At 37.1% G+C, this 16,107-nt stretch overlaps 1 protein-coding gene across 7 annotated transcripts in view; it reads left to right on the top strand.

Moving 5' to 3' along the window:
- ZBTB40 (zinc finger and BTB domain containing 40) overlaps positions 1–16,107 on the top strand; it is a 78,229-nt gene that overhangs the window by 21,930 nt on the left and 40,192 nt on the right. For 5 of the 7 annotated variants that reach the window (XM_027109820.1, XM_027109819.1, XM_027109818.1 and 2 more), the window contains 3 exons: positions 3,924–4,065; positions 13,333–14,102; positions 14,579–14,712. In XM_027109820.1, the coding sequence (XP_026965621.1) occupies positions 13,406–14,102; positions 14,579–14,712 (831 nt within the window). In that variant the 5' untranslated portion in view covers positions 3,924–4,065; positions 13,333–13,405. The remainder of the gene's footprint in view (positions 1–3,923; positions 4,066–13,332; positions 14,103–14,578; positions 14,713–16,107) is intronic. The other 2 variants (XM_027109815.1, XM_027109817.1) reach the window with 1 other exon arrangement.

The following is a 16,107-nucleotide window of genomic DNA, read 5'->3' as shown; positions in this document are numbered from 1 at the left end:
TTAATTTCTTTTTTATTAAGATATAATTAACATACAGTTCAATGAATTCTATTTGAAGAGTTTTGACAAATATCTACTCTTCAACCACCATTCAAAATAAGGTACAGAACATTTCCATTCCCCGAGAAGGTTTCCTTGTGTCTCCTCCTGTTTAATTCCCTTCCCCCACACCACCCCACAACCTCCACAACCACTACAGTATTGGATCGCTATCACTGTAGATTAGTTTTTTCTGTATGTCTCTTTCCTGTAGATTTAGTCATATATATGTACTCTTTTGTGCCCGGCTTCTTTGACCTAACATACTGTTTTAGGGTTTATCCATGTTGTTGCTTGTATCAATGGTTAATCTTTTATTATAAGAAACCTCCACACAGTTCTTCAAAGTAGTTGTACCATTTTGCACTTTCCGCAGTAATGTATGCAAGTTCTAGTCATTCTGCATCCTCATCAACATTTGGTATTATCAGTTTTTCTGATTTTAACTTTTCTAGTGGATACGTTTAGCAGTTTCTTTGCTTGCTACTTGCTATTTTTTCTTACATTCTATCCTTTCTTTCTGGTTCAGTTTGCTTCTTATAGTAGTTCTTTCAGTGACAGTCTCTGAGCCTCTTATCTTTGTTTGAAGGTGATTTTGTTTCAACTTGTATATAGATACATGGTTGATTGTTATTTTCCTTAATATTTGAAAACTGTTACTCCATTTTCTTATATCTATTGTTATTAATGAGAAGTCTGTACCAGTCAAACCGTCTTCTTTGATTAAGTAATAATCTTTTCTTTTGGTTTGCTTACAATTTCTTTTTCTCAGTGTTGTTGATACTTCAAAGTTTTTATTCTGAAGACTCATGTCTGACTTTAGTCCTAGAACATTCTCAGATATTATATCTTCAAATTGCTTCTGCCACATGTTCTTCATTATCTCTATCCGGAACACCTATTCAGATGCATATGAAACCTTCATATTCTGTTTTCCATATCCTTTAACCTCTCTTTCATATTTCTGTTTTTGGGTTTTTTTTGTTTTGTTTTGTTTTTTACCTCTCTGCTACCTTCTGAGTAATTTTCTCAGACTTCTTTTCCTAATTACTCATTTTCTCTTTAGCTGTATCTAATCTGTTTAATTCATTGATAGATGAATTTCAGTGACTTAACTTTTATTCCTAGAAGTTCTTTTGGTTCTTTTTCACATCTGCCTATTCTTTTTTCATATTATCTTTTTCTTCCATTATGGCTTCCCTTCATTTTGCCTGTTTATTAAAATGAAACAATTAATTTGTAGCATTTTTTCATAGTATTCTATAATTTTTAGGGTTTTCAATTCTTGGAGATGCTATTTGTACTCTTTCTTGCATCTAATGTCTTTCTGTTGTGGTGATTCATTTCCTCATGTGACTTTTTGTTTTTACTGTTTGCCTTTTGGGGGTGGCACAGGAATCCTCCTCATCTGAGACACTCTAGCATCTGTCTTGGCAAGGCCCTTCTCGTTTGATTTTTTTTCCTCCTTCACCTCCTACCGCTACTCCTATTTCCCTCCCCTTTATAGCACTTACTCTAATGTATTTGATAAAATGTCTTTTGCTACAATGTAACTTTACCTTACTGTTATTCATTGTTTTGTTTTTGTGTTTTTAACTTACATAAGTGGAATTATGCTCTAGATCTCATTCTGGTTGTTATTGTTTCATTCAATTGGGTATTTAAGATCTGTTTCTGTCTGAATAGTCAGTTGTTGCTTCTTTCTAATGCACTATATTCCATAGGATACATTTTGCATATTTACTTAAATTCTTTTTGTGACTGACATCTAAATGACCTCTCATTTCCCTGCTACAGAAAACAATGGCCCAGTGATCTTTCTGGCCATGTGTCCTTATGAACCTATGTGAGAACTTTTCTGGGAAATGTACTCAGAAATATGATTCTTGGGCCACAAGGCATATATGCACAGAAAATTTCACTAAATATTACCAGAGTGTTTTTCCAGAGTAGCTATATGAATTTATATACCACCAGTTTTACTCTAGATTCAAATTTATGTTCTACCACATGTTACTGTAAGACCTTAGAGAAATTACTTAACCTCTCTGGGCCTTAGTCTCCCCATCAGTAAAAGGGAATAATAACAGCATCTGCATCATCAGGTTGTTAAGAGAATGAAATGAATTAATATATGTAAAGCATATTCCTGAATATAATAAGCACTTCCTGAATATATAATAAATGTTAGCTGCTTTTACTGCTATTGTAACAACTACTCTTACTTGTTAGCCAGTTAAGTGAACTCCTTTTCTGAATTGCCATGTTACGTCATTTGCCCATTTTTCTCCCCATTGGATTTTTTTTCCCTAAGGTTTCCAGGAATTTCTTATGTATTCTAGATATTAACTCCTTGTCTTTAAACTGTATAAGTATCTCCTGGTTCTACCATTTGTCCATTGTCTATTAATCATATCTATAGACTATAGAGTTCTTTGACAGAAACCTTTAATATCAGTATAATCATATTCATCTTTTCTTTTTTTAAGCTTTTGGGGCAATGTTTAAGAAGTTTCCCAACACCTGCTTCAAAGATACCCTCTGACATTTTCTACTGTTAACTTTTATAAATTTACCTTTCACATTCAGGTCTTCCTCATATGGTTTGTAATAGTGAGCTCATTTCTCTCTATGTTTTTCTTTTTTCCTGTGAGAGTCTCTGTGCCTTGGGTTTTGAAAGTATTCTGTTTTTTTTCTCCTGCACGTCAAAGACCAATTTTTATGTTAATTTCTCAGCCCAAGATTCTTATACGATATAATATATAAATTTGGATCCTTCACCTCTGTATGTCATAGGCCTACATTTTAGATTTCTTGTGGCTGCCATTTCTTCTACTCAAGGCCCAGATAATTAGCAACTTTTATTCTGTTTCCCTGAGCCAGTGAGCAGAGATTTTTCAGACTGCATATAAAGGAGGGATAGTTGTTTGAGGCTCTGTGCTTTGTGCAAGGGTCTCAGTTCCAACTCCCCCACCTTCTACCTGCCTGAAGCTATATTTCCAGTCTCCATGTGAGCATTAATGCTTTCTCCTCCAAGCCTAGGGCCTGTATTAGAGTTTGAAACCCCTTTGGGCCATCATGGTCTCAACTCCCACTTTACTGTTTCAGCTTTGATTTTGATGTCACTTCCATTTCAGGTACCTGGGAATTTCCTTTTTTTTTTTCTTGCTTGACTATATATATATATAGATATTTTTTTAATTTATTTTATTTATTTTTGCCTGCGTTAGGTCTTTGTTGCTGCCTGCGGGCTTTCTCTAGTTGTGGCGAGTGACTCTTCGTTGTGGTGCTCAGGCTTCTCATTGTGGTGGCTTCTCTCATTGCAGAGCACGGGCTCTAGGCGTGTGGGCTTCAGTAGTTGTGGCTTGCGGGCTCTAGAGCACAGGCTTAGTAGTTGTGGCGCACGGGCTTAGTTGCTCCGCAGCATGTGGGATCTTCTCAGACCAGGGCTCGAACCCATGTCCCTCGCATTGGCAGGCGGATTCTTCTTAACCACTGTGCCACCAGGGAAGCCCTAGCTTGAATATATATTTTTAAAGCATTTTTGTTACATTTTATCCAGTGTTTCTGTGTGTGAAGTGGGAGGAAAAGGTCCATTTACATCAGCTCAGTGTGCCATTTTGCCAAAAGTCTTTCCTTTAATTAGTATTCCTATTAATCTCAGTAAAATTTCAACTTTCAACTTTACCAGCTTACATTCATTAAGTAACCTTTGAATTTATTCTGCCTTAACTATCCCCATTCTCCTTTTATTGCTCAAGTTTATAACCATGGTTTTAGTATCTATATATTGGTAAACCACATAATTTTGTTCAGTTTTTTTTTAACCTTGCCCAGTTGCTTATTCTGTTACAGTTATTCTATTATTTTCTTATCTAATTTAGTTGTCAACAAAAATGTGAAATAGCTCTGACCACAATCCTGTAGTTAATGCTCAAAGTACCTCCCTCTGCATCATTGGTGGCTCTTCGTATTTTTTAATCTGATGAAAGACTGACCAGAAATGACCCCAAAGCAACATTTTAAGTAAGTTTTAGTTTGTCCTAAAAATATAATCCCAATAATGTGTTCCTTATTAATAGGATTGTTTGAAAAGATTTATGTCCAGGTAAGTCTTTTGATTTACTGTAATCCATAGAGCCTATGTCTTGTCTTAGGAAGAAAATCATATTCTCCTGATATCATTTGTTCTTTAGAAAAACCACATCAGTGTCTGTTTAGTCGTTTTGTGTTATTTGCAAATTGAATTCTTGTTCTGATTTTTTTCTCAGATATTAAAATAAGTTAATTTACAAATTTTCAGACTTACCTCCTTTTTTTCTAAAGATAGCTCGTACTTTTGTCTGTTTTAAATCTTACAGAACTTTTTTTTCTGTTTTCCACAAGAACTGGGAGATATTCCAATCCTGCTCCTGTTGCTATTACTATTTCAGCAACAAGTCAGTTAGCTCCTAGGCCACAGTTTATCTTTAAAAAGTATGCATTTTTATAACACAGATATTAAAACAAGCTGTAGTGAAACAGTAAGGTTAGATGTTCTCAAAGCTACTCTTTGAGTAAGCTTTAAAAAAATTATATGAATTCATGAATGTTCTACAATCTATACCATAGTATAGATAGGGTTTGGGGTGATTAGTACTGAAAATTTACATTCCTAAAAGGAAAAATTTCTTGATGAACTTTATTCTTTAGAGCAGTTTTAGGTTCACTGCAAAATTGAGAGTAAAGTGCAGAGTTCCCATTATAATCCTGTCCCCACACAACCTCACCCACTGTCCCACAACACAGTGATACATTTGTTACAATCAGTGAACCTACATGGATACGTAATTGTCACCCAAAGTCCATAGTTTTCATTAAGGTACACTTTTGGTTTCATACATTCTCTGGAACTTGACATGTATATGATACATGAATTCACCATTGTAGTTTTATACACAATAATTTCACTGCCCTAAAGATCCTCCGTGTTAAACCTATTCATCCCTCCTTACTCCCAACCACTGGCAACCACTGATCTTTTGACTATCTCCATCGTTTTGCCTTTTCCAGAATGTCATATGGTTATATTCATATAATATAGAGACTTTTTATATTGGATTCTTTCACTTACTAATATGCACTTAAGTGTCCTCCATGTCTTCCCATTGCTTGATAGCTCATTTCTTTTTGCACTAAATAATATTCTATTGTCTGGATGTACCACAGTTTGTTTATCCATTTATCTGGTGAAAGACAGTTTGGCAATTACGAATAGAGCTGCTGTAAACATCTGCGTGCAGGTTTTTGTGTGGACGTAAGTTTTCAGTTTTTTTAGGTAAATATCAAGGAGCACAATTGCAGGATCATATGATAAGGATATGCTTAGTTTTATAATAAACTCCTAACTGTCTTACAAAGTGCTGTACCATTTTGCATTCTCACCAGCAATGAATAGCAGTTCCTGTTGCTATACATCCTCACCTGCATTTGGTGTTGTTAGTGATTTGGGTTTTGTCATTTCTAATAGGTTTTATTTGTAATTCCCATATGACATATGACGTTGAACATCTTTTTGTATGCTTACTTGCTATCTGCATCTCTTCCTTGGTGGGATGTCTGTTAAGGTCTTTGGTCCATTTTTTAATCAGGTTGTTTTCTTATTGTTGAGTTTCAAGAATTCCTTGTATGTTTTAGATAATAGTCATTTAACAGATATGTCTCTTGCAAATATTTTCTCCCAGTCTATGACTTGTCTTCTCAGTCTCTTGACATTATCGTTCATAGAGCAGAAGTTCTTTAAGTTTAATGAAGTCCAGCTTATCCATTATTTCTTTCAGGGATCATGCCTTTGGAGGTGTATCTAAAAAGTCATTGCTATATCCAAGGTCACCTAGGTTTTCTTCTTTGTATTTTCTAGAGGTTTTATAATGTTGTGTTTTTACATTTAAGTCTGTGATCCAATTTGAGCTAAATTTGTGAAGGCTATGAGGTCTGCGTCTAGATTCATTTTTCTACATGTGGATGTTCAGTTGTTCCAGCACCATTTGTTGAAAATACTGTCTTTGCTCCATTATCAAAGATCAGTTGACTGTACTTTTGTGGGTCTATTTATCTATTCTTTCACCAGTACCACACGGTTTTGGTTACTGTAGCTTTGTAGGTAAGTATTGAAGTTGAGTATTGAGTAGTGTCAGTCTTCCTACTTCGTTCCTCTACCCTGATATTGAGTTGGCTATTCTGGATCTTTTGCCTCTCCATATAAACTTTAGAATCAGTTTGTCAGTATCCACAAAATAACTTGCTGGGATTTTGATTAGGATTGTGTTGAACTTATAGATCAATTTGGGAAGAACTGAAATTTTGACACTACAGAGTCTTCCTATCCATGAACATGGAATATCCCTCCATTTACTTATTTTTTCTTTGATATCTTTCATTAGAGTTTTGTAGTTTTTCTCATATACATCTTGTATGTATTTTGTTAGACTTATCCTCAAGTATTTTCACATTTTTAATTTCTTTTTTGGGGGTGCCAATTAAATGGTAATGTTTTCATTTCAAATTTGACATGTTCATTGCTGATAGACAGGAGAGTGATTAAGTTTTTTATATTTACCTTGTATCCTGCAGCCTTGCTGCTATTGCTTGTTATTATTATTATTAAATTTTTTGTCAGTTCTTTTGGATTTTCTACATACCTCATCACAGTCATATCATCTGTGAACAAAGACTGTTTCGCACCTTCCTTCCCAGTCTGTATACCTTTTAGCTGGGAATTCCAGAATGATACTGAAAAGCAGTGGTGAAATGAGACATCCCTGCCTTGTTCCTGATCTTAGGCAGAAAGCTTCGACTCTAATGTTAGCTGTTGGTTTTTGTAGCTGTTCTTTATCAGGTTGAGGAGGTTCCCCTCTATTCCTAGTTAGCTGAGAGTTTTTATCATGAATTTTGTGGATTTTTTCAAATGCTTTTTCTGCATCTATTGATATGAACATGCGATTTTTCTTTTTTAACCTGTTGTTATAATGGATTACATTTACTGATTTTCAAAGGTTGAACCAGCCTTGAATACCTGGGATAAATCCCACTTGGTCATGGTGTTAAATTATTTTTATTATTGTTGAATTTGATTTCCTAATATTTTGTTGAAGATTTTGGTCTTTGTTTTTCTTATAATGTCTTTGTCTGGTTTTGCTGTTAGTGTAATGCTAGGCTCATAGAATGAGTTAGGAAGTATTCCCTCTGTTTCTATTTTCTGGAAGAGATTGTGGATATTTGATATAATTTCTTCCTAAACTGTTTCGCAGAATTTACCAGTGAACCTATCTGGGCCTGCTGCTTCAAGTGTTGGAAAGTTATTAATTATTGACTCAGTATCTTTGATAGATTAGGCCTATTCAGATGTCTAGTTCTCCTTGTGTGAGTCTTGGCAGATTGTGTCTTTCAAGTAATTGATCCATTTCATTAAAGTTATCAAATTTGTGGGCATATTATTATATTATTCCTTTTTTATCCTTTTATTGTGCATGGGATCTGTACTGATGTCCCTTCTTTCATTTCTGATATTAGGAATCTGTGTTCTCTCTTTTTTCTTAGTTAGCCTGGTAGAGGCTTATTGTTTTATTGATCTTTTCAAAGAGCCAGCTTTTAGGTTTGTTTTTTTTTTCTCTTGATTTCCTTTTCTCAGTTTCATTTATTTGTCCACTATTTTCTTTTTCTCCTGCTTACTTTGGATTTACTTTGTTCTTCTTGTTTTAGTATCCCAAAGTGGAGGCTTAAATTATTGGTTTTAGATCTTTCTTCTTTTCTAATGTATGCATTCAGTGCTATAAGTTTCCCTCTAAGCACTGCTTTTGCTGCATCCTATAAATTTTGATAAGTTGTATTTACATTTTCATTTAGTTTAGAATATTTTTGAATTTGTCTTAAGATTTCTTCTTATGTGTTATTTAGAAGTGTGTTGTTTAATCTCCAAGTATTTGGAGATTTTTCCAGCTATCTTTTTGTCATTGATTTCTAGTTTAATTCCATCGTGGTCTGAGAACAGAGTGTATGGTTTCTATTCTTTTCAATTTGTGAAAGGTAACTTATGGCCCAGAATGTGGTCTATCTTGTTGAATGTTCCATGTGATATTAAGAAGAATATGTAATATGCTGTAGATGAAGTAGTCTATAGTCAATTGCTTGATGGTGCCATTAACTTCACCGATGTCCTTACTGATTTTCTGCCTTCAGGCTCTATCCATTTCTGATAGAGAGGTGTTTAAAGTCTCCAACTATAATAGTGATGCACCTATTTCTCTTTGTATTTCTTTCAGCTTACCTTACATGTTTTGATGCTCTTTTGTTAGTTGCCTACACAATAAGGATTATTATGTCTTGTTAGAGTATTGACCCCTTTTTCATTAAGTAACTCCCCTTTATCCCTAATATCTTTCCTTACTTGAAGTTTGCTCTGTCTGAAATTAATATAGCTCCCCTGCTTTCTTTTGATTACTGTTAACATGGTATATCATTCTCCATGCATTTATTTTTAATCTATATGCAACTTTAAGTGAGTTTCTTGTAGACAGCATCAGAGTGGGTCTTGTTTTTTGATCCACTCTGACAATCTGTCTTTTAATTAGTATATTTAGAGCATTGATCTACCATATTTGTTAATGTTGTCTGTATGTTGCCCTTGTTCTTTGTTCCTACTTTTGTCTAACATACTTTTTCATTCTTTTGTAGTTTTAATTGAGCATTTGACGTGATTCCATTTTCACCTCTTTTTACCATATCAGTTATACTTCTTTTTAAAACTTATTTTAGTGGTGTCCTATAGTTTGCAATAGATTTACAACTAATCTAAATCCACTTTCAAATGACACTGTACCACTTCACGTGTATTATAAGTACCTTATAATAATAATAACATAATCTTAATCTTTCCCTTCTCTCCCTTGTATTATTGCTGTCATTCATTTCATTTATACATAAGCATATAGAATTGACCCTTGAACAATGCAGGAGTTAGGGACACTGACCTCTGGCACAGGCAAAAATCTGCATATAACTTTGTAGTGAGCCCTCTGTATCTGTGGATTCAACCAACTGCAGATTACGTGGTACTGTAGTATTTAGTGTTGAAAAAATCCACATGTAAGTGGATCTTCACAGCTCAAACCTGTGTTGTTCAAGGGTTACCTGTATAAACATAAGCATGCATAATCAAATACATTGTTGCTGTCATTATTTTGAACAAACTGCTATCTATGTCAGTTAAGAATAAAAAATAAAACTGCTATCTATGTCAGTTAAGAATAAAAAGTAAAACTGCTATCTATGTCAATTTTTGTTTTACCTTCACCTATTCATTCTTCAGTGCTATTCATTAGTTTATGTAGATCCATATTTCTGTACTTTATCATTTCCTTCTCTCTGAATAACTTCTTTAACATTACTTGGAAGGCAGGTCTACTGGCAGGCAAGTCCCTCAACCTTGCTGGTCTGGAAAGTATTTTACATTCACTGTTAAAGGAAAAAATTTCAGGGTAGAATTCTAGGTTGGTAGTTTGTTTTCTTCTCTCAACATTTTAAATATTTCACTCCACTCTTCTCTTGCCTGCATGGTTATTTGAGGAGAAATTAGATGTAATTCCTATCTGCTTCTCTGAAGGAAAGGTCCTTTTTCCTCTGGCTTTTTTCAAGATTTGTTTTTTAAACTTTGATTTTTCTATAGTTTGAATATGATGTGCTTAAGTATAGTTATTAAGAGCATTTATCCTGCTTGGGGTTCTGAGCTTCTTAGACCTGTGGTTTGGTGTCTAACATTAATTTGGGGAAATTCTTAGTCTTTATTGCTTCAAATATTGCTTCTGTTTCTTTTTCTCTTCTCCTTCAGATATTCCCATTGCACATATGTTTTACCTCTTGTGGTTGTCTCACAGTTCTTGGATATTGGTTCTGTTTTTTTCAGACCTTTTTCACTTTGCTTTTCAGTTTTGGAAGTTTCTTATTGTTATATCCTCAAGGTCAGAGATTCTTTACTCAACCATATCTAGTCTACTAGTAAGTGCATCAAAGGCATTCTTTATTTCTGTTACAGTGTTTTTAACCTCTAGCTTTTCTTTTTCATTCTTTCTTAGAATTTCCATCTCTCTGCTTACATTGCCATCTGTTTTTGCATGTTGTCTACTTTTTCCTTTAAATCCTTTATTAATCTTTTTTTTTTAATTCCTTGTCTGATAATTCCTGACATATCTGACTGTGGTTCTGATGCTTGTTCAGTCTCTTTGAAGTGTGTTTTTTGCCTTTTAGTATGCCTGGTAGTTTTTTCTTGAAAGGGAGACATAAAGTACTGGGTAAAAGGAACTGTGGTAAGTATAACTATAGTGATGGGGTGGTAAGATGTGAAGGGAGGAAGTGTGTTTTATAGACCTATCATTAGGTCTCAGTCTTTTGGTAAGTCTGTGCCCCTGGACTGTGAACTTCACTGATACTTTTCAGTCTCCCCCTCCCCACCTCCTTAAGTGGTACAGGATGGCTAGAGTGGGCTGACATTGGGTATTTCCTTTCCTCCAGTTAGGTTAGACTCTGGTAAAATAGTTTCTTCTGATACTAGGCCTTGTTGAGAAGAACAGAATCCTCTGTCATATTTTAAAATGGTTACTTTCTCCTTCCTCCTGCCAGAAGCAGAAGGGAATTTTCCCCCAGTATTCACTTGAGTACCCAGTAGAGCTCCTGGAGTTAAAACTCACAAAATTATACTCTGTCCCTCTGGAGTTTTTAACTCTCAGACTTGTCCACCCTGAGCCTCCATCAGTTCGTTAACTTAGGTTTAGTTTTCCTATTCTGGCACTGCTTCCCATGGATTTCTCTTGGTGGGTTTCTGCTCTGAGAAGTTGTGATTCTCTGCCAATCTCTCCAATTTTGGGAGCAGTAGTTTTGCCCTGTGACCTCACTTCTCTGACAGAGCTAAGAAGAGTTGTTGATTTTTCCGTCTGTTTGCCTTTTTACCTGCCAAGTTAGAATGGTGACTCTTAAGCTCCTTCCATGCCAGACCAGAAACCTGGAAACCAGAACTTGGAAATATTTTCATTTTTATTTTTATTTGTCAGTTTCAAATGTGGGAAAATAAGGAATAGTGGTGGAGTGGAAAGGTAACAAAGGCAACCAATGTTATTTTGACAAATGTCAAAGACCATGTGACTTTCCTGCTTAAAGCCCTTCAAACCCTTCATTGACTCCTCATTGTCTTTAGGATAAATCCAAGCTCCTAAGCATGGCTCATGTATCTTTCTGTGGCCAGAACCTCTGCCTGCCTCTCCAGATTCATCTCCTGACACTCCCTGTCCCTTTCTATATGTTCAGTATCACTGAACTCCTTATAATCCCCTCCTAAACCTCCTTCCTGCCATGTGATGTTTTCTTATTTGTGTGCCTCACGCAGGCTTCCCTGCTTGGAGTGCCTTTTTCTCCCACTCTTTTCACCTCATCAGTGCCTGCTCACTTATTAAGGCAGGTTAGCTGTTAGCTCCTCCACAAAAACCTTACTGTAACTCTTGGATATCCCTATTCCCCAAACTGGGCTTCTAAGTACAAATCTCTATCATTACATTTCCTGCCATTCATTTATTCATTCCACCAACTAACCAACAGTGTTTGTGTTAGGCAGAATTTTAAGCACTGGGATGCAGCAGATGATGAAAAAAAAAAGTTCCTTCCCTAATGGAGTTTATATTCTAGTGAAGGGGGGTACATGATAAGTAAGTAAAAATATGTGTCAGTAGGCTATGATAAAAAATAGAGTAAGAGGGATGGAATGTTCTGTGGTTGGAGAGGAGGTTGCTATTTAAAGAACATGGTCAGATTTGATTAAATGTTCTAAATCATTAAAAAATAAATAAAATAAAGAACATGGTCAGGGAAGACCTCGTTGATCATGTGGCCATTGAGCAGAGTCCTGATGGGAGTGAGAGAGTGAGCCATGCACACATGTGAAGAAACCTACAGGTGAATATGCTTAGGGTGTTCCACAATCAGCAAGGAAGGCGTGGTGCTTACAGCAGAATGGGTGAGGGGGAGCGAGGCAGAAGATGAGGTTTTAGAGCTGATGACAGCCAGAGTAAGAATTTTGGCTTTTGGCTTTTACTCTGAGACCAGGAACCATGGAGGCTTTTGTGCAAAGTGACATATATGGCTATGTGCTAAAAAGATCTCTCTGACTACTGGGTTGAAGATAGAGTAGGGTAGGGGTAGGGCTAGGAAGGGGTGGAGGCATGGGGGACCAGTTAGGACATTGTTGCAATATCCAAATAAAAGGTGATGGCGGCTTGGGCTGACCAGAGTAGAACCAGTGGAGGTAGTAATAAGTGATTGGATTTTGGATATATTTTGAAGGTAGAGCCAACAGGATTTATAAAGGATTGGGTAAGGGATATGAGAAAAAACAGGAGTTAAGGATGATTTCTAGGTTTTTGGTCTGAACAACTAGAAGGGACAGAATTGCTGTGAAGTGGGGAAGATGGCAGGGGAGTTTGGATTTAAGTTTAAGAAACCTAACAGGCCTCCAATTAGAGATGTTCAATAGGTAGTTGGAAGTGTGCGTCTGCAGTTCAGAGGAAACGGCTGAGCTGGAAATACAAATCTAAAAGCTCTCAACATTTAGCTATTTCAAAGGTATGGAATCAGATGAGAGAGAAGAAGTGAGATGACAGTCCTGGAGCACAGCAAACTTTAGAGGCCAAAGTGATGCAGAGAACCCAGCAAAGGAACCAGAGAGCGCAGGATCAAGTGAAAAATGCATTTTAAAGGGGAGGGAATGACGACCTGTATTCAGGGCTGCAGATAGGTCAAGTAATATGAGGACGTTGTATTATAAATCTGTTTATATATATATATATGTCTCCTTCATTTGGCTGAGAACTTGAGAGCAGAATGCATTTAGCAATATAGTCACTTACAGCTTTGAAATCAGTGAGACATGGGTATGCCACTTAATGGCTGTTTTTCCTTAAGCTGGTTCTCTCAGTCTCTTTGAGCTTCAGTCTTATGTATAAAATGGGGAGGATACAGTACTTTTCCAGTGAGTTTTTGTGAGGATCAAATGAGATCATCCAGATGACACACTAAGCATAGTCCTGTTCATGCGGTTAAACCCATGCCAGTTATTATCATGATTAATTCAGTATACCTGGCACAGTACCCCTTCCTGTTCAGCAGCATTTGCTGAATGAACCAGTGAATTGCCTGTTCATTTTCATATTTCATTCAGGGCATTTCCCTGTGTGCTTATGAAGTATTAACATGGCATTTTGGGGGTTTTTCCAGGATCTAGTGCTGATCCTCACAAAGTGATTCTGGAAGAAGAGAGTAAAGGAAGTCCTCAGACAGAGCTGATGCGATGGAGCTTCCCAACTATAGCCGGCAGCTGCTGCAGCAGCTCTACACGCTGTGCAAGGAGCAGCAGTTCTGTGACTGCACCATTTCCATTGGTACCATTTACTTCAGGGCCCACAAACTTGTCCTGGCTGCTGCCAGCCTTCTGTTCAAAACCCTGCTGGACAACACAGACACCATCTCCATCGATGCATCTGTCGTGAGCCCTGAGGAGTTTGCCCTCTTGTTAGAAATGATGTACACTGGCAAACTACCTGTGGGCAAACACAACTTCTCCAAAATCATCTCCTTAGCCGACAGCCTACAGATGTTTGATGTGGCTGTTAGTTGTAAAAATCTTCTAGCTAGCCTTGTAAACTGCTCTGTTCAGGGTCAGGTGGTGAGGGATGTCTCCACACCATCCTCAGAGTCATCCAGGAAGGAGTTGGAGAAGCCTGAAGTAGAAATCCTTTCCTCCGAGGGTGCTGGAGAGCTTCATTCTTCCCCGGATGTTTCCACCCCTCCAGGGGGCCCTGTGAAAGCCGAGGTGGGGGAAGTGATCCAGACGGTTGTGCAAGAGATGAGTGTGGATCCTTCTGCTGCCCAGGGGATTCAGGGGAATGCAGACACCCCTGTGGAGACTCCTCTGACAGCTGAAGATTTTTCCCCTTCTCCTGTTGTACAAACCTTTAGTGAGGCAAAGGAAGCAAGCCCAGAATCAGGTAATATTCATTTAATAGTTGTTTTGTAATCTGTCCTTCTGTTGTCAGTTACTAGATTCAGTGATCTTTATGATTTTTTTGTTTGTTTGTTTGTTTCATTGATAAATTTATCAAAGATCACTGTTAGATTGGAAACCAAAATCCAATGCAATACTTGTACTAGGGTATTCTTCTTTTAAAAGTGTCTGTGGTTTTGAGTGTTGCAAGCCTGAAGATGAACCACAGAGCAGAAAAGCAGTATTGAAATAACCATGTACCATCTTTGATTCTTACCCGTTATTTTAACTAGGATGATGATGGCACAAAGGAGGAAGCTATTAGAGATGCTGTTTGCTATTACTCATAACTGATACATTAGCTGTTTTGTTTACAAATGCAGTACATGACCTAAAGGTTCTCAGACAGCTTAAACTTTTAAAAATTATTTCAAGTAATCAATCACTGATTTTTTAAATTTTGTTTTGTTTTACATTCAGAGTATGAGGGGAAGCATTACCAGCTTAATTTTCTTCTAGAAAATGAAAAAATCTTCTCAGATGCACTCTTGATTACCCAGGATGTTTTAAAAAGACTAGAAGAATGTTCAGAAATTAAAGGTGCACAGAAGGAGGTAGGTACCATGAGTTTTATTTGTTTGCTGGTTTAGTGTTCTCAGGATAGCAAATCAGTTATCAGGATCTCAATTTTTTTCAAACTTTAAATTTTTTTTTTTTGACATTTATCCCCTAAAGGACAGTCATGCAAAAGTGCTAGGCAAGAGACTTTCAAAACGAAGTTATATTTTGATCACTAGGTGGATCCCAGCTTACAACCGGTTTTGATCCAGGATACTTAACTGAGCTTACCATTTCCTCCTGATTAATCAGGAATAAAATGGGGCAGAAGGTAGTTATGGATAACCCCAAATCAGAGATGAAGTAATAAAAACAAAAAACCAAACAACAATAAATACTCAAAACATGGTACGAAAAGGATTTAATATGGACTTACACAGTAAATTGCATCGTGTTTAGGAATACAGTGGTCATTTTCAGACATAAAAACAATAATGGTGAACATTTATTGAATTCTTACCTTGATACACTTGGTATCAATACATATGTTATCTCATCTAATCCTCACAAAAATCATTGAGGTGGATACTATTTTATTATTTTTTATCACTGTTTTATGGATGAGGAGAACTGTCTCAAAGAGGTGATGTAACTCGGCCAAGGTTGCAGAGCTCATAAAACTAAGCTCTGAGCAAGAATTCAAACCTAAGCATTCTGACTTTAGAGCTCTCCTCTTACACATTGAGTTACTGCCTCCCAAAGGGATAAAAATGATGCGTGTATGTCATGTATGTATAAAGGTACATAGGCATCACCTGACAGAAAACTGTCAAATGGTTATCATGCTCTATTTCTTAGCTGACGTTTTCTGTTTTTTCATTATCTCAGTGAGGTGCATCCCCACCTGTGGGCTCCCTCACTACCCAGTTCCTCACACCTAATGCTGTAGGGTTGACTGCACTGCCACTTTAGGACTCCCTTGCTTCCCCTTTCTTCCGGCCATGCTTCCCATTCTGAGAGGTGCTGGCAGAGTGAGCGGGCACTGCCCCTGTAGTCTTGCTCATCTGACTGAGGGGTTAGTGTGGGGAGGCCTCCCATGTTGCTGTAGACAATTTAGTGTCTGTTAGTTACTTTTTTTTTTTTTAAAGGGAGGTTGCAATTTTAATTTTTTTATTATTTATTTATGGCTGTGTTGGGTCTTCGTTTCTGTGCGAGGGCTTCCTCTAGTTGTGGCAAGCGGGGGCCACTCTTCATTGCAGTGCGCGGGCCTCTTACTATCGTGGCCTCGCTTGTTGCAGAGCACAGGCTCTAGACGCGCAGGCTCAGTAATTGTGGCTCGCGGGCTCAGTTGCTCCGCAGCACGTGGGATCTTCCCAGACCAGGGCTCGAACCCATGTCCCCTGCATTGGCAGGCAGACTCTCAACCACTGCACCACCAGGGGAGCCCTGTT

The sequence above is a fragment of the Aethalodelphis obliquidens genome, unplaced genomic scaffold (genome assembly GCF_003676395.1).
Source record: "Aethalodelphis obliquidens isolate GAN/ISIS:26980383/991018 unplaced genomic scaffold, ASM367639v1 scaffold9, whole genome shotgun sequence".
Lineage (NCBI taxonomy): Eukaryota > Metazoa > Chordata > Mammalia > Artiodactyla > Delphinidae > Aethalodelphis > Aethalodelphis obliquidens.
The sequence above is the reverse complement of the archived record's forward strand: the minus strand, read 5'-3'. Positions and strand labels throughout refer to the sequence as shown.